The sequence below is a fragment of the Rhinoraja longicauda genome, chromosome 11, assembly GCF_053455715.1.
Source record: "Rhinoraja longicauda isolate Sanriku21f chromosome 11, sRhiLon1.1, whole genome shotgun sequence".
Classification (NCBI taxonomy): domain Eukaryota; kingdom Metazoa; phylum Chordata; class Chondrichthyes; order Rajiformes; family Arhynchobatidae; genus Rhinoraja; species Rhinoraja longicauda.
In genome coordinates, this window is record NC_135963.1 from 51,590,132 (window position 1) to 51,614,011 (window position 23,880).

At 41.3% G+C, this 23,880-nt stretch overlaps 1 protein-coding gene across 1 annotated transcript; it reads right to left on the minus strand.

Annotated features, from left to right (window-relative positions):
- Window positions 1-8,706: 8,706 nt before the first annotated feature.
- Window positions 8,707-23,695, minus strand: LOC144597988 (fibronectin type III domain-containing protein 7-like). The gene is made up of 12 exons (XM_078407854.1): window positions 23,473-23,695; window positions 22,889-23,149; window positions 19,468-19,728; window positions 18,551-18,805; window positions 16,734-16,994; window positions 16,377-16,637; window positions 14,232-14,492; window positions 12,338-12,598; window positions 11,136-11,396; window positions 9,883-10,143; window positions 9,386-9,673; window positions 8,707-8,957 (listed from the first exon to the last, which is right to left on the minus strand). The coding sequence occupies exons 1-12, from the start codon at window positions 23,693-23,695 to the stop codon at window positions 8,707-8,709; spliced, it is 3,105 nt and encodes a 1,034-aa protein (XP_078263980.1).
- Window positions 23,696-23,880: the final 185 nt, after the last annotated feature.

The following is a 23,880-nucleotide window of genomic DNA, read 5'->3' on the forward strand; positions in this document are numbered from 1 at the left end:
TTAATGTGCGGGGATCGCTGGGCGGCATGGACTTGGAGGGCCGAAAAGGCCTGTTTCCGGCTGTATATATATGATATGATATGATAAGATCCCCTCTCATCCTTCTAAATTCCAGTGTATACAAGCCCAGTCGCTCCAGTCTTTAACGTACGACATTCCTGCCATTCTGGGAATTAACCTCGTTAACCTACGCTGCACTCCTTCAATGGCAAGAATGTCCTTCCTCAAGTTTGGAGACCAAAACTGCACACAATACACCAGGTGTGGTCTCACAAGGGCCCTGTACAACTGCAGAAGGACCTCTTTGCTCCTATACTCAACTCCCCTTGTTATGAAACCATCATTCCATTGGCTTTCTTCACTGCATGCTTCCTTTCAGTGACTGATGCACTAGGACACCCAGGTCTCGTACTTCCCCTTTTCCTAACGACACCATTCAGATAATAATCTGCCTTCCTGTTCTTACCACCAAAGTGAATAACACATTTATCCACATTAAACTGCATCTGCCATGCATCCGCCCACTCACACAAGCTGTCCTCATAGCATCTTCCTCACAGTTCACACTGCCACCCAGCTTTGTGTCATCTGCAAATTTGCTAATGTTATTTTTAATCCCTTCATCCAAGTCATTAATGTATATTGTAAATAGCTACGGTCCCAGCACCGAGCCTTGCGATACCCCACTAGTCACTGCCTGTCAATCTGAAAGGGACCCATTTATCCCCACTCTTTGTTTTCTGTCTGCCAATCAATTTTGTATCCAAGTCAGTATCCTACCCCTAATACCATGTGCTCTAATTTTGCCCACTAATCCATGTGGGACCTTGACGAAAGCTTTCTGAAAGTCAAGGTACACTACATTCACTGGCTCTCCTCTGTCCATTTTCCTAGTTACATCCTCAAAAAATTCCAGAAGATTAGTCGAGCATGATTTCCCCTTTGTAAATCCATGCTGACTTGGAATGATCCTGTTACTGCTATCCAAATGCTCCGCAATCTCGTCTTTTATAATTAACTCCAGCATCTTCCCCACCACCGATGTCAGGCTAACTGGTCTATAATTTCCTGTTTTCTCTCCCTCCTTTCTTAAAAAGTGGGATAACATTAGCTACCCTCCAATCCACAGGAACTGATCCTGAATCTATAGAACATTGGAAAATGATCACCAATGTGTCCACGATTTCTAGAGCCACCTCCTTAAGTACCCTGGGATGCAGACCATCAGGCCCTGGGGATTTATCAGCCTTCAGTCCCATCAGTTTACCCAACACCATTCCCTGCCTAATGTGAATTTCCTTCCGTTCCTCTGTCACCCTAGGATCTCTGGCCACTAGAACATCTGGGATATTGTGTCTTCCTTGGTGAAGACAGATCCAAAGTACCGGTTCAACTCATCTACCATTTCCTTGTTCCCCATAATAAATCCACCTGCTTCTGCCTTCAAGGGACCCACATTTGCCTTAACTATTTTTTTTTCCTCTTCATGTACCTAAAGAAGCTTTTACTATATTATTGGCTAGCTTACCTTCGTACCTCAACTTTTCTCCCCGTATTGCCTTTTTAGTTATCTTCTGTTGCTCATTAAAAGAGTCCCAATCCTCTGGCTTCTCGTTCATCTTTGCTATGTTATACTTGTCTTTTATTTTTATGCTGTCCTTGACTTCCCTTGTCAGCCACGGGCGCCTTTTACTCCCCTTAGAACCTTTCCTCTTTGGGATAAATTGATCCTGCACATTCTGCATTATTCCCAGGAATACCTGCCATTGCTGTTCCACCGTCTTTCCTGCTAAGGTCTCCTTCCAGTCAAATCTGGCCAGCTCCTCCCTTGTGCCTCTATAATCCTCTTTGCTATACTGTAATACTGTCACTTCCGATTTTCCCTTCTCCCTCTCAATTTGGAGATTAAAACTTGTATTGTGATCACTGCTCCTAATGGCTCTTTTACCTTGAGTTCCCTTATCAAATCTTCATTCTGGCAATGGAGGAGGCCCAGGACAGAAGGCCTGTATGGCAATGGGAAGAGGCGTGGAAATGTTGGCAACCAGCATAAACCAGCATCTGTAGTTCCCTGTTTCTACATTCATTCCACTCCCATGTCTGTGTAGCCAGACATGGTTCCAACATGGTCTTTAAAATCACTGGCATTACCACCATTGTTAGATGACTCACTGGTAATGATGTATTAGAGTATAGGAGGGAGAATTAAAATCTGATTGAATTGTGCCAGAAAAGGAATCGCTCTCAACATCAGCATGACCAAGGAGCTGATTGTTGACTCCAGAAATGGAATGCCAGGGATACATGAACCTGTCTTGATCCATGAAATCGAAGGGTTGGCAGTGGGGAGAGTTCCTGTGCATGAATATCTATCAGTCCTGGACCCAGCACTTTGATGCAATGGCTCTGCTTCCTGAGAAAATTGAGGAAATTCGGTACGTTGTCAAATACTCCTGAATTTCTTCAGGTGTACGGGAGAGAGTATACTGACTGGTTAGCTCATGGCCTGATTCAGCAACTTGAACGCCCAGGAATGGAAATTATAAAGAGTGGTGAACACTGCAGAGTCTATCATGGGTGCAGACCTCCCCACCATCAAAGGAGCCAACAATTGAGGATATTTGGAGAAACAATAAATAGATTTATCAGGTGTAAATTCCACCCGTAACAATAAACAGATTAAACGTTGATCAATGGTGAATTGCTTCAAAGGTGTAAAATGCACATGTAACCATTGTGTCATGGGAATATAAAAACATTGTCTGTGCTGTGAATCTTTGAAACACTTTGGGATCTCTTTGAGTGTTTCACAGTGAGCACTGTTTAATCCTTGAATAAACCGACTTGTTTGAGAAACTCACCACTGCTTTACGAGATATTTTTTGTGTCTGTTCCTCTGAGCTATAGTGAAGAGGGCAACTCGGCCACAGGTGAAGCCAGATTCAAGGTACAGGTTAAATACAAAATTTCCTCCAACAAGTACTGAGTTTACAAACCTGTTATGCTGCTTCAAGAAATGTAATTGTTTTGTCTCAGTACATATGACAATAAAACACTCTTAACGCTTCAACCAATATGAATGATCTGCAATGTGTAGCATTGGTTTACAACTGACCAGGTTTGTTAGTTAATTGGCTTCTGTAAAATTACCCCTAGTGTGTAGGATGAGAAAGTGGGGTAACATAGTGTTGGGTGATCGATGGTCAGCATGGATATGGTGGGCTGAAGGGCCTGTTTCGACACTATCTCTAAATTTAGCAAAATATATATACTGCAACTGAAATAAAATAAAAATAAGCTGCATTGATATCAGAAAATCTGCTTTAAGTAGTGGGAACCATGCGGATATTTGATACAATTTGTAATTATTTAGGTTTTGCTTTGTAATGAATAATTAGGAAATCCAATCCTCAATAATAGATGCCATTCAATTAAAATAGTATTTTATTCAGTCCTTGTAAATCAACATCCTGTTAACTATTACCAGGCATGAAGATGCTGCCTGACCCGCTGAGTTATTTCAGCATTTTTCATCTATCTTTAGTGTAAACCAGCGTCTGCAATTCCTTCCTATGCACGACTAGAAAATTGCTATTACTTTGCGAGGGGTGCAACAGATACTTAAAGTACAGGAGTAAACCACTACCCCTTTGGCCAGTCCTGCCATGCTATGGATCTTCATGAAGCCAAACCAATCATGAAGATAGGCACAAAATGCTGGGACAGGCATCATCTCTGGAGAGAAGGAATGGGTGACGTTTCGGGTTGAGACCCTTCTTCGGACTCATGAAGATATTATTTGCATATGCAAACTTAGATTCTTTCCCTTAGAAAAGAAAGCTGTTTTCATTTAGGATTCTTATGACCTCAGATTGATTTCAGGACCTGTCCAGCAGCACTTAGATTTAATGGCCTTGAGGAAATACAGTACACAATTTTCTTGCGAACAGATAGATACCGCATATATTGCGAGAAGTAATGTCTCTTTCTTTCAAGCAAGATGATTGCATGTATAAATGAATTAGGTTGGGAATTATTTACAAAAATGTAAGCTATTTGTTTCAATAGACAATTGGTGCAGGAGTAGGCCATTTGGCCCCTCGAGCCAGCACCACCATTCACTGTGATCACGGCTGATCATCCACAATCAGTACCCCGTTCCTGCCTTCTCCCCATATCCCCTGACTCCACTATCTTTAAGTGCCATTAGGTTTCTTTTTAAACCCATTGTAAAAGTGTCACAAAAACAGGCAAAAATGCTGAGAATTGTTTTATTTATATGCATCAAATATAGAACCAGTATTTTACAATGAAATCAGTAAAAATATAATTTTATACAGGTCATGAAAACTGTCATTGAAGTAATTGCACTTGGCACTACAGCAAAATTGCATTTTCTTTTTGTATACCACAAACTCCAAATAAAAGCATTCTATTTATTTGTTCTTACATTATGAAGGTATACTGCAGTAAATAAGCATAATAGAAACATAAAAATTAAAAAAAAAATCATTACATTAGGAAGATGTAATCTAATATCTATAGGGCTTGTCAATTCCATTGCCTTCTCTGGGGAATATTATGTTATAATCCTAACTATGGGGAAAACAATCAAGCATGCAGGTTGTGATATTTTTACAACTTTCTGTGTGACTACTTGTTTACCAGACACAGTTGATAAACTGTCATAGAGATAAAAAGATGCTTTATCGTCACTGACTAAGCAAAATGGTTTGTAATTTTTGACATCATCGTTAGATCAGATTTTGGTAATCACAAATAGTGGTGTTTAGAGGATTTCTTTGTTAACTGCATTTCGTGTTCCGACTGAACCATAATCTTCAACCTGACAATAATTTTTGAAACAACTATTAGAATAATTGGATGCAGCCCTTTTCACTACAGCTGTGACATACTGTACATCCTTCTCGTCCTTCCCGCAATATATGGTGATCCGGCATAATACAGTTCCTTTGGGGAGGATGAATAACCTACAAAAGAATACAGGGAACAATTAAACCTTGCACTGTTATTTTTTAAAATTAAATGAATGCTCTAAAGGAGATTCTTCCCTATGTTTCTATTGGAAACACTAAAGAATGGAGGTTTACAATATTGTATCTACACTGCCCCTTGGATTCAACATTACAAACTAATCCCACTGATCCACTCATTTCACATTGTTTTGTATTTCCCTCTGTTTCAGGAATAACTGTTTAACCTCAACGTAGAGAATATTCCCAAATCTTTCAATTAGTTTATTCGGTGACAGTTCTCTGTTGGTCACTGACAGTTTCAATGGAGGAAAGTGTTTATTTATTCACCATCATCATACATTTGAAAACCTCTAAAATCCCCTCTTGTTCCAAACCCTGTAACCATAGTTTTCCATCCTTGATTAAAATTTCTACAGATCATCCTCAACAATTGCATAAAATAGTAGGGCCTTTCATACATACAGTGCCCTCCATAATGTTTGGGACAAAAACCCATCATTTATTTATTTGCCTCTGTACTCTACAATTTGAGATTTGTAGTAGAAAAAAAATCACATGTGGTTAAAGTGCACATTAAATTAAAGTAGTCATGTTTACTATTTTGTTGCATATCCTTTGCACGCAATGACTGCTTTAAGTCTGCGATTCATGGACATCACCAGTTGAGCAGATAGGATGTGTCTCTACACTTCAGAATTCATTATGTTAAAGTAAACTGTGTAATGTATGGTATAATTTTTAATATGTTGCTTTGTGAAGCAATGGGAATTGCCTGTCTTCAATAAATTATGCTTTGTTGGTAGTTTTACCACTCATATATGCCTTTCTAAGCAGCAGCACTAAGAAGAATTTAGGCTTTACAGAAAATGGTAGGAGCTTTCATACGTACAGCGCCCTCCATAATGTTTGGGACAAAGACCCATCATTTATTTATTTGCCTCTGTACTCCACAATTTGAGATTTGTAATAGAAAAAAACACATGTGGTTAAAGTGCACATTGACAGATTTTATGAAAGGGTATTTTTATACATTTTGGTTTCACCATGTACAAATTACAGCTGTGTTTATACATGGTCTTCCCATTTGAGGGCACCATAATGTTTGGGACACATGGCTTCACAGGTGTTTGTAATTGCTCAGGTGTGTTTAAATGCCTCCTTAATGCAGGAATAAGAGAGCTCTCAGCACCTAGTCCTTCCTCCAGTCTTTCCATCACCTTTGGAAACTGTTATTGCTGTTTATCAACATGAGGACCAAAGTTGTGCCAATGAAAGTCAACAAACCCATTATGAGACTGAGAAACAAGAATAAAACTGTTTGAGACATCAGCCTTTGGGACCTTAGGCTTACCAAAATCAACTATTTGGAAAATCATTAAGAAGAAAGAGAGCATTGGTGAGCTTACTAATCGCAAAATGACTGGCAGGCCAAGGAAGACCTCCACAGCTGATGACAGAAGAATTCTCTCTATAGTAAAGAAAAACCCCTAAACACCTGTCCGACAGATCAGAAACACGCTTCGGGAGTCAGGTGTGGATTTGTCACTGACCACTGTCTGGAGAAGACTTCATGAACAGAAATATAGAGGCTACACTGCAAGATGCAAACCACTGGTTAGCCGCAAAAATAGGATGGCCAGGTTTCTCCGAGATCTTCGGTTTCCTCCCACACTCCAAAGACGTACGGGTATGTTGGTTAATTTGACTGGGTAAATGTAAAAAATTGTCCCTAGTGTGTGTAGGATAGTGTTAATGTGCGGAGATCGCTGGGCGGCGCGGACTTGGTGGGCCGAAAAGGCCTGTTTCCGCGCTGTATATATATATGATATGATATGATAGGTCACAGTTTGCCAAGAAGCACTTAAAAGAGCAACCACAGTTCTGGAAAAAAATCTTGTGGACAGATGAGACAAAGATTAACTTGTATCAGAGTGATGGCAAAAACAAGTGTGGAGGAGAGAAGGAAATGCCCAAGATCCAAAGCATACCACCTCATCTGTGAAACACGGTGGTGTGGGTGTTATGGCCTGGGCATGTATGGCTGCTGAAGGTACTGGCTCACTTATCTTCATTGATGATACAACTGCTGATGGTAGTAGGATAATGAATTCTGAAGTGTGTAGACACATCCTATCTGCTCAAGTTCAAGCAAATGCCTCAAAACTCATTTGCCGGCGGTTCATTCTACAGCAAGACAATGATCCCAAACATACTGCTAAAGCAAGAAAGGAGTTTTTCAAAGCTAAAAAATGGTCAATTCGTGAGTGGCCAAGTCAATCACCTGATCTGAACCCAATTGAGCATGCCTTTTATATGCTGAAGAAAAAACTGAAGGGTACTAGCCCCAAAAACAAGCATAAGCTAAAGATGGCTGCAATACAGGCCTGGCAGAGCATCACCAGAGAAGACACCCAGCAACTGGTAATGTCCATGAATCGCAGACTTATAGCAGTCATTGCATGCAAAGGATATGCAACAAAAAAAAACTCAACATGACTACTTTAATTTACATGACTTTGCTGTGTCCCAAACATTATGGTGCCCTGAAATGGGGGGACTATGTATAAACTACTGCTGTAATTTGTACATGATGAAACCAAAATGTATAAAAATGGTCTTTATTAAAATCTGACAATGTGCACTTTAACCACATGTGATTTTTTTCTACTACAAATCTCAAATTGTGGAGTACAGACGCAAATAAATAAATGATGGGTTTTTGTCCCAAACATTATGGAGGGCACTGTACGTATGAAAGCTTCTACTATTTTATGCAATTGTTGAGGATGATCTGTAGAAATTTTAATCAAGGATGGAAAACTATGGTTACAGGGTTTGGAACAAGAGGGGATTTTAGAGGTTTTCAAATGTACGATGATGGTGAATAAAGAAACACTTTCCTCCATTGAAACTGTCTGACCAACAGAGAACTGTCATCGAATAAACACATTGAAAGGTTTGGGAATATTCTCTATGTTGAGGTTAAATGGTTATTCCTGAAACAGAGGGAAATACAAAACAATGTGAAATGAGTGGGTCAGTGGGATTAGTTTGTAATGTTGAATCCAAGGGGCAGTGTAGATACAATATTGTAAACCTCCGTTCTTTAGTGTTTCCAATAGAAGCAAAGGGGAGAATCTCCTTTAGAGCATTCGTTTAATTTAAAAAAAATAACAGTGCAAGGTTTAATTGTTCCCTGTATTCTTTTGTAGGTTATTCCTCCTCCCCAAAGTTAGATGCTAGATGTGAAATTAAGTACCCGCTCAAAGCACCCCTCAAAAAAAGAAGCCTTTTTGGCTGCTGTGGAAAAGTAATAGAATGGAGATGCCTAAACTCATAGAGAACTCAAAGCTGGTTGACAAATTCAAAAATCATTCTGAACAATTACTGGAACAGAAAAAAGCACATCGTGCCTTAATAATAGACTTGGGCAGCTGACCATGTTTTGAAAAAGAATTGATACTTCCATGCTCCTCCCCCCAAACACCACCCCCCCCTCCACCCCACCACCACCCTCCCCCCCTCATCCTACCCCCCCCCCCCCGCCACCTCCACCGTCCCTCCTTCCCCACTCCAAATTATTAGAAGATTCCAATGCACAAAACAAGATTTGTTAAACAAAAACACTTCCAATCAAAAATATATTTTAAAAATTACTGTTCAAATAAACCATTGATTATGATTCATAATTAGGACAGGAAGGCCTACCTTACAAGAAAGTGATTTTGGTGATTTTGGTGATTTCACTTTCGCCAGCAGAGTTTAAAGCAACAATTTCAATTGTGTGGTACTGAATGTTTGGAGATTCACAAGAGAGTGCTGCAGTTCTGCAAATCTCATTCCTTTCTAAATTGGAAACTGCACACACAATGTATTCTGAGGCATAAATTGACTCCGTCCAAGATAGAAATAGCGTACCAGTTTCCAAAGAAGCAGTTAGGTTGGTTGGAGGGCAAGGAACTGAAACATAAAATATTATCCACATGCATCACTAGCTCATTACTTACACAATGTTGAATTTAATTCAAAATGCCACTAAGAGATTGCATTTCAGCCTGAAGAGAGAAGAAGCAGGCATTAAGATGATGGTTATTTAATACTGAGGTGAGTATTAACAAAGTACAATAAATATTTACAGGTCTTTGAGTGTAGTCAAAGTGGAGAATGGTGTATTTTTGGTTACTAAGGGGGTGGGGGACGGGGGGACGGATGGATTTGAGGCAAGGTCCAGAGTTGAATTTATTGAGCGGTGGAATAGGTTAAAAGGGCTGAATAATATTCACTAGTTCCTGCTTCTTACGTCCTTAAAAAAAGAAAAGAAATAATGATATAGTTTGACTAGATTGCATACATAGAAAATGCGTCCTACTTTTAATCCTTGTACTTACCAGTCAGTCCAGATGAGGGAGCACTCGGGCTACTGATTCCAGCAACATTCCTAGCAGTAACCGAAATGTCATATGTGGAACTGCAAGGAACTGGAAACTGGAAAAACGTTCTGGTTGTCCAATATGAACGCAATGTAAACATGGAGAATGGATCTTGTTCAATTTGTCCTGTTATATCTACTTCATAGTCTGCAGCACAGTGACATTCGTTCCAGTTGACTTCCAGCTCCTGCACTCCATTGCTAGCAGGACTTAATATAACTTCAATGTCTTCTGGCACACATGGGACTAAAAGGATGAAATAAACAACAATCAATTTAAACAAGATTAATATTGGTCAGCCAGCTATCTGTCACTTACTGGATTGAACGTTTGTAAATTCAGAACGTATGGATCCACTCAAAATCATCCTTTATATATATTAAGTTATTTATTTTGTTTAATATGAAAGCACTCAAGCAAATTAGAATCATGGATGGTATTAGTGGTGTGTTTACCTGTGCTGACTTCATATGTAGATTTAATCATACTTGTGCAAAATCCATCATAAGCATAAAACCACACGTTATATTTGGTGGCACAGCTCAGATGCTGAATGTAACAAGTTGTGTTTGTTGTATCACAGTGAAGTTGGTCTTCATTGCTAGCATTGAGAAACGCTATATATGATATTGCTGTATCAACGTGATCCCATGATAGCCTCATGGAGTTATTTGCACAGTCCACGTCAGCTTCAAGGTATTGTGGATTACATGGCACTGGAAGATTGAAAAAAACGTTAAGTTACTTCTAGTGTGCTGCATTAGAGGAATGCACAGTACCTAGAATATAAAAGCAAGGATGTAATGCTGAGGCTTTATCAGGTGCTGGTGAGGCCACATTTGAAATATTGTGAGCAGTTTTTAGCCCTATATCTGAGGAAGGATGTGTTGGCTTTGGAGAGGATCCAGAGGAAGTTTACATGAATGATCCCGGGGATGATTGAGTTAACGTACGAGGAGCGTTTGAAGGCTCTGGGTCTGTACTTGCTAGAGTTTAGAAAGATGAGGGGGGATCTGATTGAAATCTACATGATAATGAAAGGCCAAGATAGAGTGGATGTGGAAAAGGATGTGTTCAGAAATGAGGGAGGCCAGAACAGGTGGCACAGCCTCAGAATAATAGGATGTACCTTCAAAATTGAGATGAGGAGGAATTTATTCGTCAGGAGGCCAAGACACTGGATCCATCACAGTGAGGGGGTGTTTGGAGTCACTGTGATGGATGTTTGTGTGGGGTCGTGTGTCCTGTGTTCTTTTCTTTTTTTGTTGTGTTCTGTGACTGCTGCAATTTCGTTCGGTACCTCGGTACCGAATGACAATAAAGTTCTGTACTGTTCTGTACTGTACTGGATCTTTTTAAAGCGGAGATTGATAGATTATTGATTTGGAAGAGCAAAGGTTACGGGGAGAAGGCAGGAGAGGGAAAAATAGATCAGCCATGATTGAATGGCAGAGTAGACTCAATGGGCTGCATGGCCTAATTCTGCTCCTGTATCCTATGGGCTTTTAGTATGGAACATCAGAACATAAGAGGAGAAAGAGTCGCACGCACGTGTGTGAGTGCATGTGTGCGTATGCCTGTGCATGTACGCATTTGTGCACAAGGGTTAAATCTCTCGCTCTGTGAGTGGATGCGGTGGAAAAAAGATCACACAAATTCTAAATTCATAGTCTGTATTGAACTAAATGATATAACTAGAACTGGTTACCTCCTTGGAAACTCCACACTGTACTTTCTGAACTGTTGCACATTTCATTAACAGCTACCACAGTTACATTGTATGACTGTCCGCACTGGAGGTCATAGATTTCACACGTTGAATCTTCCGCAATGCATGAGTTTGTTTCTTCATTGGTTCCCGTTGCAGTTGCAATATAGAAATCGCTCCCATTGCCCATTTCCCATGAAACTACTGCAGCATTAGTACTGCAATCCACAAAGACAGAAACATTCCCTGGGGTGCATGGCCCTGCAATTATTTGGAGAATGAGGTTATGCTTATCTCTTGTTATTCCATCACATCCTTAAGAAACCAGCAGTCTGACAGTATTGTAACATATAATAATGTTTTGGTTCAATTTAATCTCTTTTTAGAATAAAAGACAAACTTTGAACACTTGAAAATAATTTATATCTTCTGTCTTCTAGTTGTGTCATACAGAAGATCTAACTCCCCTCTAATTCAATCACTAATATTTACAATGTTGAATTGCACGAAGATTCTTATCCTTCACTTCTGTTTGCATCATAGGATATTCTTGGATATTCTTGGAAGGATATTCCTGCTATTGAGGGCGTGCACCGTAGGTTTACTAGGTTAATTCCCGGAATGGCGGGACTGTCATATGTTGAAAGACTGGAGCGACTAGGCTTGTATACACTGGAATTTAGAAGGATGAGAGGAGATCTTATCGAAACGTATAAGATTATTAAGGGGTTGGACACGTTAGAGGCAGGAAACATTTCCCCAATGTTGGGGGTCTAGAACAAGGGGCCACAGTTTAAGAATAAGGGGTAGGCCGTTTAGAACTGAGATGAGGAAAAACCTTTTCAGTCAGAGAGTTGTGAATCTGGAATTCTCTGCCTCAGAAGGCAGTGGAGGCCAATTCTCTGAATGCATTCAAGAGAGAGCTAGATAGAGCTCTTAAGGATAGCGGAGTCAGGGGGTATGGGGAGAAGGCAGGAACGGGGTACTGATTGAGAATGATCAGCCATGATCACAATGAATGGTGGTGCTGGCTCGAAGGACCGAATGGCCTCCTCTTCCACCTATTGTCTATTGTCTATCTGCTTTTCAACTTTCCATCATTTCCTAGCACCTGTATTGCTAGCTGCATAGGGCTCATAAACCAGCAGCTTGCAGTTGAGATCAAAAGACTCCCCTAGTGAATAAAAGAATGATGACATTACCTGTTTGAATACCGATTTGTACACTCTCTGAACTGTTACATATCTCATTCCCAGCTTTTACTGTTATATTGTATGATTGTCCACAATGCAAGTCAGTTATTTTGCAGCTTGTCTCCACTGTATTGCATAGGTGTTCGTGTTCATCAGTTGCTTTTGCAGTGGCAACGTAAAGGTCACTCCCCTTACTTTGCTCCCAGGATACCAATGCATCATTGGTATCACAGTCCACTTGAGCAGTAATAATCTCTGGGATACATGGTGCTATATGTTATAAAGGAGAGTAACTTTCAGTTTAGTATCAGTTACATACAACATAAGCTAGCATATCATTAGCAGTACGCTTTGTAAAATAACATCAAGTAAACAGAGTTAAAAATCACTTGTTTTAAGGATAGAAAGATGGTTTCGTGAAACAGGCAGTCAGACAAAGGTCAGTTAAAATGCATATCAGAAGACTGTAACAGAAAAGTAGATCAAAGATAAGGGAAAGAGATTCAACATTACTTGTGCTTTTAGAGGTAGACAATGAAAAACTGAGAAAGTAAAACAGTTACCAACATATAGGCCACAAGAGTGGAAAAAAAATGAATAGGTAAATGAAATGGTAAATGAAAAAATAAGGTTATGAAGACATGTTCACAAACATCACAGAAGATTAAAAATACTTATCATTCAGTTTTTCAATATACTAAGAGTAATCAATACTTAAGATGATTGCAGATTGCTTAATAGACGTACCAGCTAATATGTGTATCATTATTAAGCTTAAGTAGTGTGAAGAAAGACATCAGATTAAAAGGAATTTCCTACTCCACAAAGACGTGAATACATGTTGGAACACCATGATAAAGTAATGTATTTTAAAATGTACAGTACATCTTTAAAGCAGTAGGATTTAAAACAGCCAGATAGGGGACTTTGGAATGGAGATGAGGAGGAATTTCTTTAGCCAGAGTGGTGAATCTGTGAAATTCATTGTTACAGACGGATGGGAAGACCAAGTCTTTGGGTATTTCTTAATTAGAGATTGGCATGTTCATGCCGGGGTGGCATTGTGCCACAGATGTAGAGTTGCTGCCTTACAGCACCAGAGTCCAGGGTTCGATCCAGACTATGGGTGCTTGTCTGTACGGAGTTTGTACGTTCTCCCTGTGACCTGCATGGGATTTCTACGGGGGCTCCGGTTTCCTCCCTTACTCCAAAGATGTACAGATTGTGGGCTAATTGGCTTGGTATAATTATAAATTTCCCTAGTGTGTGTAGGATAGTGTTAATGTGCGGGGATCACTGGTCGGAGTGGACTTAGTGGGCCAAGGGGCCTGTTTCCGCGCTGTATCTTTAAACTAAACTGATTAGTAAAGGTTACGGGTGGCAAACGGCTGGGGAATGGGGTTGAGAGGGAAAGATAGATCAGCCATGATTGAATGGCGGAGTAGCCTAGTTCTGCTCCTGTAACTTATAAACTTACGAACTACAGAGAACGTAGGGATAGAACTGTGGCACAGCTTACTAAGCTGCAGCTTCACTATTCCAGCAACCTGAAGAAGGGTCTCGACCCGAAACGTCACCCATTCCTTCTCTCCAGAGATGCTGCCTGTCCCACTGAGGACATTTTGTGTCTATCCTGAATTGAAATCTGACCTCTGCTGCTGTCTGTGTGAAATTTGGACGTTCTTGTTGTGACTGCATGGCTTTCCTCTGGGTGTTCCAATTTCCTCCCAGATTAATTGGCCTTAGAGTGCAGGTACGTGGTAGAGTGGTGTAACATGTAATCACCAAAATCGGTGATTAAAGCTGACACGCATGGCTAAGACAATATTTCTGCCTTGAACTTGGAAGTACAGCTTGTGTAGGTGAACAATGTGGAAAACAGAACATAAGCAGAACTAGTTACCTGACTGAACAGTCATCACTGCACTTTGCGAGCTGTTGCATACTTCATTAACTGCTACTATTGTTATGTTGTAGGCCTGCCCGCAGTGCAAGTCCAATATCTCACAGGCTGCCTCTTGTGCAGTGCAAGATTGCGTGTGCCCATCACTTGCTTCTGCAGTCGCAATGTAGAAATCACTCCCAACCTTCTGTTCCCACGAAGCCAACACGCTATGGAGATTGCAATAAATGTGAGCAGCAATGCCCTGTGGAGTGCATGGTCCTACAGATTAACAAAGAAAATATGCTTTAGTTTGGTACCACTCATGCATCTGCAAAAATTGCATTGAGCTCTTGGAAGTGTACTACGACAATCTACGATCAGCATTATAATGGAGCAGTATTATTGTGGTAGTAAGTTATTGCCATAACATTAAACAGCTTCAAATATCTAACGTCAGTATAATAGGAGAGTTAAATGCGCTGTATTGTTCCTGTGTTAAAGTGTAATTTCTTCACACTACTTTAACAATACTGTATTTTGAAGCATTTTTAGGCCCTTTCAATTGAAAAATGTTTTCCTGAGGATTTAAAGGCCAACTTCTTAAATAAAAACATGGTATAGTCAGAAATTATTGGAAAGTTGAAAATAGAAATGAATTTGAAACGAGATGAAAGGCAGAAAGATAAGGAGTTTGGAAGCAGTTTGTAGCAAGAGATGTATTGAGATGTATTGAGATGTAGCTGGAGAATCTGTGTGGTGCAACATGAATATGGTCACATAAAGGTAAAGGTTGACAGCAAATTGACAGAAGGCAGGAATGGGGTACTGATTGAGAATGATCAGCCATGATCACATTGATTGGTGGTGCTGGCTCGAAGGGCCGAATGGTCTACTCCTGCACCTATTGTCTATTATCTATTGTCTATAAATTCTTTCTGTGTACAGTTGAATCCACGTTGAAGCACAGGCAGGATATTTCTGGCACCATTTCCAAGGAAGGTTAGGCAGGCTCGAAGGGCCGAATGGCCTGCTCCTGCACCTATTTTCTATGTTTCTATGATATTAATGTTTATGGACAAACTGCACAGGAGTCCTGAGCTTCCTGAATTACAGAAGGAAATGCCAGTCATTTTTACGATACCACCGGCATCTCTCCGGAAAATCTTATCGAAACGTATAAGATTATTAAGGGGTTGGACACGTTAGAGGCAGGAAACATGTTCCCAATGTTGGGGGAGTCCAGAACAAGGGGCCACAGTTTAAGAATAAGGGGTAGGCCATTTAGAACTGAGATGAGGAAAAACTTTTTCAGTCAGAGAGTTGTGAATCTGTGGAATTCTCTGCCTCAGAAGGCAGTGGAGGCCAATTCTCTGAATGCATTCAAGAGAGAGCTGGATAGAGCTCTTAAGGATAGCGGAGTCAGGGGGTATGGGGAGAAGGCAGGAACGGGGTACTGATTGAGAATGATCAGCCATGATCACATCGAATGGCGGTGCTGGCTCGAAGGGCCGAATGGCCTCCTCCTGCACCTATTGTTTATTGTCTATCCCATTTTAATCATAGAGTCATAGAGTGATACAGCGTGGAAACAGGTCCTTTGGCCCAACTTGCCCACACCGACCAACACACCGGCTACACTAGTCCCACCTGCCCGCGTTTGGCCCATATCCCTCCCAACCTGTCCTATCTGTGTACCTGTCTAACTATTTCTTAAATGTTGGGATAGTCCTCCTCTGGCAGCTCGCTCCAGACTCCCACCACCATTTTGTGTGAAAATGTTACCCCTCAGATTCCGAAATAAATCTTTACCCCTCCACCTTAAACCTATGTCCTCTTGCCCATGATTCCCCTACTCTGGGCAAGAGACTCTGTGCATCTACCCAATCTATTCCTCTCATGATTTTAAACATCTACGTAACAATGCCCCTCATCTTCCTGCGCTCTAAGGAAGAGTCCCACCAATCAGTGTATCAGTGAAATTACTCAAATTAAGGAAAATCAAAATATGTGCCTACATCTGAATTGTTTTTCAATAGATACCAATAATATTTAACAGTGAGTGCAACTGTGGTCTCGCTCTCTGATATAACCTGCACTTCAGCAGAAAGTCATTCAACGGGATCAGAAATATCAATACAAAAAACGTATACGGTTGAGTGATACCTGCTTGTACATTCACCACTGCACTCTGAGGACTTTTGCAGACGTTATCCATGGCCAGAACAGAGATTGTGTAATATTCACCACATTGCGGGTGTGGGATTTGAACCCTTGTGTCACTTGTGTTGAATGAGGCCATTACTTTTTGCCTATCTTGAACGGTGGCAATGTATAAATTTGCTCCATCGGTGTCATTCCATGTGAAGGAGATTGCGTTCGAATTGCAGGTTACCTCAGCTGATAGGTTCTCCGGAATGCAAGGTGCTGTTCAGAAAATAAAAATGTCAAATCAACAAAACCGGAAAGGTTTATAAAATCAGGCCACTTCTAGAGTGCGTGCTACTAAGTAGGTAACATTACCAGTTTGGATTTGGACAGAGTTACTTGAAATGCCGTGCCGGCTGTAACTCAGTGTTGTCACGGTTATGTTATAGGATTGTCCACAGTGTAAATCCAGCATTTCATAGTGTGTCTCCGTTGTGTTGTCTGAGTGTGTATGGCCATCACTTCCTTCAGCTGTTACATCAAATTCTTTGGCTCCATGAGACCGGCCCCATGAAACCACCACTCTATTGGTGTTACAACCCACATTGGCAACTATTTCATCTGGGGCGCAAGGTGCTGTAGAAAATGAAATACAAGCATTAAAATCCACCGGGTTCATGCCAGTACATCTTTTGGATAGATGGTTATTGCAAACATCTTATACAACTTACATAGCCCAGAGTAAACTTTATATTCTATATCATGAATTCATAATCTACATCTTGATTGCTCAAGTTGAGAAATCACAATAAAAGTCAGCACTAAGCCTGACTGTGCTTTCAATGAGTATTGAATCCTGTGTGTAGGTTTGCCAACTTTCTCACTCCTAAATAAGGGACGAAGGGGATGTCACTGCCCCGCGCCCCACGTGACCTTACCCAGCCAGCGGCCACGTGCTCCCGCTCCACCAATAGCAGCCGCACGGGCCGGGAGGCGTGTTGCTACGCAACCTCCGTTAGGCGCCGCCCGGGCCTCCGGGCCTACACTGTCCAGGACTACAGCGGCCCCCGGGCTACAGCGTCCGGGCCTACAGTGTCCGGGCCAACAGCACCGTCCAGGCCTAATACGGGACAAGGGCGGTTCCGTACGGGACAAAGCAATTTAGCCCAAAATATGGGATGTCCTGGCTAATACGGGACAGTTGGCAACCCTACCTGTGTGGTCATCAATAATTAGCATTGTGTAGGAAGGAACTGCAGATGCTGGTTTACACTGAAGATAGACAAAATATTGGAGTAACTCAGCGGGACAAGCAGCATCTCTGGATAGAAGGAATAATTACCATCGGTTCAGTTACAAATGATCTGGAGTTCCTCCCAGAGGGAAGCTAAGGAAACCAATGTGTCCAACCCTGCCATCCACCTGCACTACACTGATTCTGAATGTCAAGCTGATCGTCAATACCCGAGAGGGACTCCATGCCGATGAGTGGGCCGTGCTTTGAAAACAGGCCTCAGGCAGCACACTCTGAACCTTGCCCATCCTGAACACCCCTACAGCCTTTTGACAGCCCACCACTTTGAATTTTCATGAGAGATATTTAAAATTGTTGTTTAAAGATGCAGTTCAGAGATACAGCGTGGAAACAGGCCCCATCAGCCTACCGAGTCCGAGCCGACCAGCGATCCCCACATATAACACCATCCTACACACACTAGGGACAATTTTTACATTCACCAAACCAATTAACCTACAAACCTGTACCTCTTTGGAATGTGGGAGGAAACTGCTGTTAGGTTGTAATTGGCTTAGATTATTAATAACAAAATATTTAATTGCTATCAAATCTATGAGCACAATATGACCTATTCTTTAGTTTAGTTTAGTTTATTTATTGTCATGTGTACCGAGGTACAGTGAAAAGCATTTTTTGCGTGCTAAACAGCCAGCGGAAAGACAATACATGATTACAATTGAGCCATTCACAGTGTACAGATAAGTGATAAAGAGAATAACATGAATGACTTTTAGTGCAAGATAAAGCCAGTCATGTCCGATCAAAGGTAGTTCAAAGATAGCACTACCAATTAATGATAGCATCTCCGATGAGGTAGATTGCAGTTCAGGAGTGCACTATTCTGTTGATTTTGAAGATTCATGCAATGCCCTGAAGAGATATATAAGTTTATTACCTGTATAAATTTCATAACGTGAGCTTTGGAGACTGCTGCAGGTTTCCCCAAATGCGAACACGGAGATGCTGTACGTTTGGCTGCAGTGGAGATCTGGGATGAGACAGTTTGTGTCGGATGTGGTACAAGTGGCCGTGTGTCCATCGCTGCCCTCCGCTGTTGCAGTATACCACACTGTGAGATTACTCAGCTCCCACGTTATAAACGCAGTGAGGGCAGCACAGTCAGCTTGTACGTTCTGAGGGGGACAAGGGGCTTTTGGGGAGAAGGAAATATAAACAAATCATGAACTAATAACAGCGGTGCATGATCTCAATTCTGTTCCGTTGTGTAAGGAACTGAGAATACATTGTTTCTATTGAGATGCACAGTTGTGATGGAGTGATTGGATTCCCATTCAAAGGCAGACAAAAATCATACACAAATTAGTAGAGTAACTCAGTGGGTCAGACAGCATCCCTGGAGAAAATGGATTGATGATGTTTTTGGTCGGGACCCTTCTTCTGACCAAAGGCATTCAGTGCAGCAGGATTTGAATTTTCCAATCAGGCATTTAGTCGCGAGGCCATGGATCACTTATCTCAAAATAGAAGAAGAACCACATGTCCCATCCTTTACGGGGGTGAGACTAATACAATACCAAGTCAAAGGGTTAATGTTAGAAGCCATGTACATGTATGGGGGAGAGATTAATACAATACCAAGTCAAAGGGTTAATGTTAACAGCCATGTACAAACCCACTGAACAAGCATTCCAATATATAGCTCAATGATATAATCACAGAGAAGGAAGCAAAACTCTCCACAAATTCTTAAAGCCACTGTGACTCGCCTGGACTGTAGACTTCAGAACAGCTTTTCCTACAGCGATGCATTGTTTCCCACATATCCTAAAATACTTTAGCAATATTTGTTACCTGTTTCGGCTTCAAAAACCGAAGTGTTTACACTCCGACAGTGACTGTCCATCGCTGTTACAGTTATTGAGTACGTTTGACTGCAGTGCAGGTCCATGAAATCACAGCTCGTCCCCGTTGTGTTACACAGCGAAATGTGTCCATCTTGTCCTTCTGCTGTTGTAATGTACCACATCGCCCCATCACTCTCCTCCCAGGCCACTGATGTACTCTTGGTGTCACAGTTCAGAGTGGTGGAGATGAACGCGGGTGCACAAGGTGCTAGAAAGTACAGAAACAACAAAATAACTGACCAGGCAGGAATGTCGACACTCCAAATCTTTCGATACAGCAGTCGGCATAATTCATTTTGCTGACTGTGAGAATGCTAAACATGTTTTTATACTTTCTATCAACAAATAACACTCTGTAAAATACCTGACCAGTGGGAGAAAGCCTCTTTTCTGAACAGGAACTTTCACTTGTGAAAATAAATGGCTTGGTGTTTTTCAAGGAGGGAGCTTGTTTAAAAAAAAATCAAAATCACCTATAAACCTCTGGAAACAATCTAATTTATTAAGAGTTTGATGGACTTTCTGTACATTAGTAAAAGTTCAATAATCTGGCACATTCAGGACAAACATACTTTTAGAGTTACAAAGTCATGCAGCTAGGAAATAGGCCCTTCGGCCCAACTTGCTGAAGCCGACCAAGATGCCCCATCTACACTAATACCACCTACCGCATTTGGCCCATATCTCTCTAAGCCTTTCCTACCCATGTACCTATGGCAGGATCTTGATCATTTGGGCAAGTGGATTGAGGAATGGCTAATGAAGTTTAATAAATGAATTAAGGTTAATGGAGATGTATGGGACAATTTTTTTTGCACAGAGAGTGGTGGGGTTACCAGGGGTGGTGGTGGAGGCAGATACAAATGTGGCGTTTTAGAGGCTGTTAGATAGGCATAGATAGCTGGAAGTGCAGGGGATAGAGCAATAGAAACCATGTACAGGCGGATGAGATCAGTTTAACCTGGTATCATGTTCGGCACAAACACTGTGGGCAAAGGGCCTATTCTTGTGCTGAACAGTTCTATGTTCTTTTGCAGATAAGTGAGAGGTGTCGCGTTTTGGGAAGTCAAATAAAGGCAGGATCTTCAAAGTGAATGGCAGAGCCCTCAGGAGTGTTGTGGAGCAGAGGAATTTAGGAGTGCAGGTACATAGTTTATTGAAAGTAGCAACACAGGTAGATAGGGTGGTCAAGAAGGCTTTTGGCACATTGGCCTTCATCAGTCAGTGTATTGGGTATAGAAGTTGGGATGTTAAGTTACAGTTATACAAGACATTGGTGAGGCCATCTTTGGAGTATTGTGTTCAGTTTTGGTCACCCTGCAATAAGAAAGATGGTGTTAATCTGGAAAGAATGCCGAGAAGTTTTACGAGGATGTTGCCAGGACTCAAGGGCCTGAGCTAGAGGGAGAGATTTGGCAGGCTATGACCTTGGGACACAGGAAGATGAAGGGTGATCTTATAGAGGTGTATAAGATGATGATGGGAATCAATAAGGTAAACACACAGAGCCTTTTACCCACAGGGGAATTAATAAACCGGAGAACATAGGTTTAAGGTGAGAGTGGAAAGATTTATTAGGAACCTAAGGGGCAACCTTTTCACACAAAGAGTGGTGGGTATATGGAATGAGCTGCCAGGAGTAGATGGGGCATCTTGGTCAATGTGGGCAAGTTGGGCCGAAGGACCTGTTTCCATGCTGTATGACTCTGTGATTCTATTGCCATGCCAAACCTTATCAAATGCCTTGTTGAAGTCTATATAAATAATGTCTATGGCTTTGCCCACATCATTTTAGTTACTTCTTCAAAAAGCTCCATCAGATTCGTAAGACATTATCTCTCACTTACTAAACCATGCTGACTCTCCCTAATCAGCCCCTGTCTATCCAAATGTTCATTCCTCAGAATGCTCTCCAGTAACTTGCCTTCCACAGATGTTCGATTCACTGGTCTACAACTGCCAGGCTTTTTCTTGCAGACCTTCTTAAATAGAGGCACAACATTAGCCACCCTCCCTCCTATCGGCATCTCACCAGTGTCTATATACATATACCTATCCATCACAGTGAGGAATGTGGAGGAGTCACTGTGGTGGATGTTCATGTTAAAATGTATTTTGTGTGTCCTGTTACTTTTTATTGTTATGACTGTATGGCAAATGAAGTTCCTCGTATGTTGCAAAACATACTTGGCTAATAAAATATGATTGTGATTGTGATATGTGTACATGTATACATTTACCTATGGATCTATGATGCATATACCTTAATTCAGTTATTTGTATTACATTAAATTTTGTAGTGAGTTTAAAGGCTACAAAGAAAACAGGGCCTTGGTCAATTTAAAGAGAGTGTAGGAACCCAGGCCTGGTGAGTTGGAAGGGACAAAGAGGTCTAATGAGTTTAAAGGAAGTTCGGGGAAATCGAGTTAGAAGAGTTAGAATGGAATCCAGGAACTGGTGCCCTGACGAGCAGAAGGGGAAGATAGGAACTGGGCCTTAGTGAGCCAAAGGACCTGTTGCAAAAATCATCTGATGTGCCAAAATTTCTGAATAGTGAAATAATGGATGATTGGACATTTATTGGATTTGCACTTTAATACATCGTTAAGTTGTCACATTCTTGGACTTGCATTTATAGCCTTTCACTGCACTTTTACTATATGGCACATGGAACGTAGTTGATAGAAAGGCCATCTACTCCTCATGGCCAATTTTCTGATGCTAACAATCTACTAAAACATGTATTCTAATTAACAACCAAAATTGTTGGAGATGCCCACAAAAAACCCATCTCAGTGTGGTTTGACATTTGGATATGTCAAAGGTGCATTGTAAGTGAAATTGATATCATATCATATCATATATATACAGCCGGAAACAGGCCTTTTCGGCCCACCAAGTCCGTGCCGCCCAGCAATCCCCGTACATTAACACTATCCTACACCCACTAGGGACAATTTTTACATTTACCCAGCCAATTAACCTACATACCTGTACGTCTTTGGAGTGTGGGAGGAAACCGAAGATCTTGGAGAAAACCCACGCAGGTCACGGGGAGAACATACAAACTCCTTACAGTGCAGCACCCGTAGTCAGGATCGAACCTGAGTCTCCGGCGCTGCATTCGCTGTAAAGCAGCAACTCTACCGCTGCGCTACCGTGCGGTTCCGTGAAAAATTATACTGTGTAAGAAGGTACTGCAGATGCTTTTTTAGACTGAAGGTGGACACAAAATGCTGGAGTAACTCAGCAAGACAGGCAGCATCTCTGGATAGATGGAAGGGGTTGACATTTCGCATCTGCTTTGATCTGTCATTTTCATCCCTGAAACATTGTACTGTTAGTTTTCGAACATACAAAACACCTACCAGTGTTAAATTCAAACGGAGGCGTTTGTGAGTTGTCACACACCCCGTCCATTGCAATCAGAGTTACGTTATACATCAGTCCACATCGCAGGTTGGTTATCTGACATTTACTATTGGCCGTCTCACAGGAAACTACGTGCCCATTGCTCCCTTCCGCTGTGGCAGAGTAGGATGATGCACCTTTCGTGTGGTCCCACCACACCAAAGCATCATTTCTATCACAGTCCAGCTGGACATCGAGATTCTGTGCGATGCATGAGGCTGAAAAAGGAAAGACAAACGGAGCAATTGCACAGCAACCAGTAACTTTTATGTAATTTCAAAAGTTGCAATTTTCATATCAATATATTTTTTACAGTATTTTTTACAGTATTTTTTACAGTATTTTACAGGACAGTATTTTTTATTAAAGTTAGTGTGAAGGATAGAGAAATTAGAAATTGTCACTTTAATTTCAATGTTCATGTTTCATGTATTTTGTGTTTTTTTTAATGACTGTTGGCAGATCAATTTCCCTCCTGGGATAAATAAAGTTCTATCGTATCGCATCGTAAATAAAGGGGATTGCATTTTTCAGCATTTACCTGTTCTCCTTGTGGTGGAAGGACTTTCAGCACTGTCACAGGTGTTATCACTCGCATAAACTGAGAGGGTGTAGGTCTCTCCACAGTGCAGGTCGGTGATATCACACAGTGTATCGTTGGCACTGCATTTCTGCACGTTGCTGCCTTCTGCAGTAGCCGTGTATGACATTGCACCTTCACTGAACTCCCAGGAGACCGACATATGTCCAACATCACAGTCCATGTGAGCATCAACATTCCGGGGGACACACGGTACTGCAACGAGAACATTCATAAACTGAACCCATTGTACAAGTACCGAGCCACATAACAGTAATATGCAAAAGAGCTAGAATTCCACATAATGTTTGCAGAATCTGAAACATCTGCAGTAGGCAAGTTACTGGAGAGAATTCTGAGGGATAAGAT

Bases quoted from the DNA above. Each gene is read 5' to 3' on its own strand.
- LOC144597988 (XM_078407854.1), bottom strand. From the start codon at position 23,695: ATGGACTGTGATGTTGGACATATGTCGGTCTCCTGGGAGTTCAGTGAA. The intron at 14,493-16,376 runs GTATCACTCAAC...GTTAATCTGTAG, and splicing joins AGTGGTGAATGTACAAGCAG to GACCATGCACTCCACAGGGC. The intron at 11,397-12,337 runs GTAATGTCATCA...AAATAATTGCAG, and splicing joins ACAAATCGGTATTCAAACAG to GGCCATGCACCCCAGGGAAT.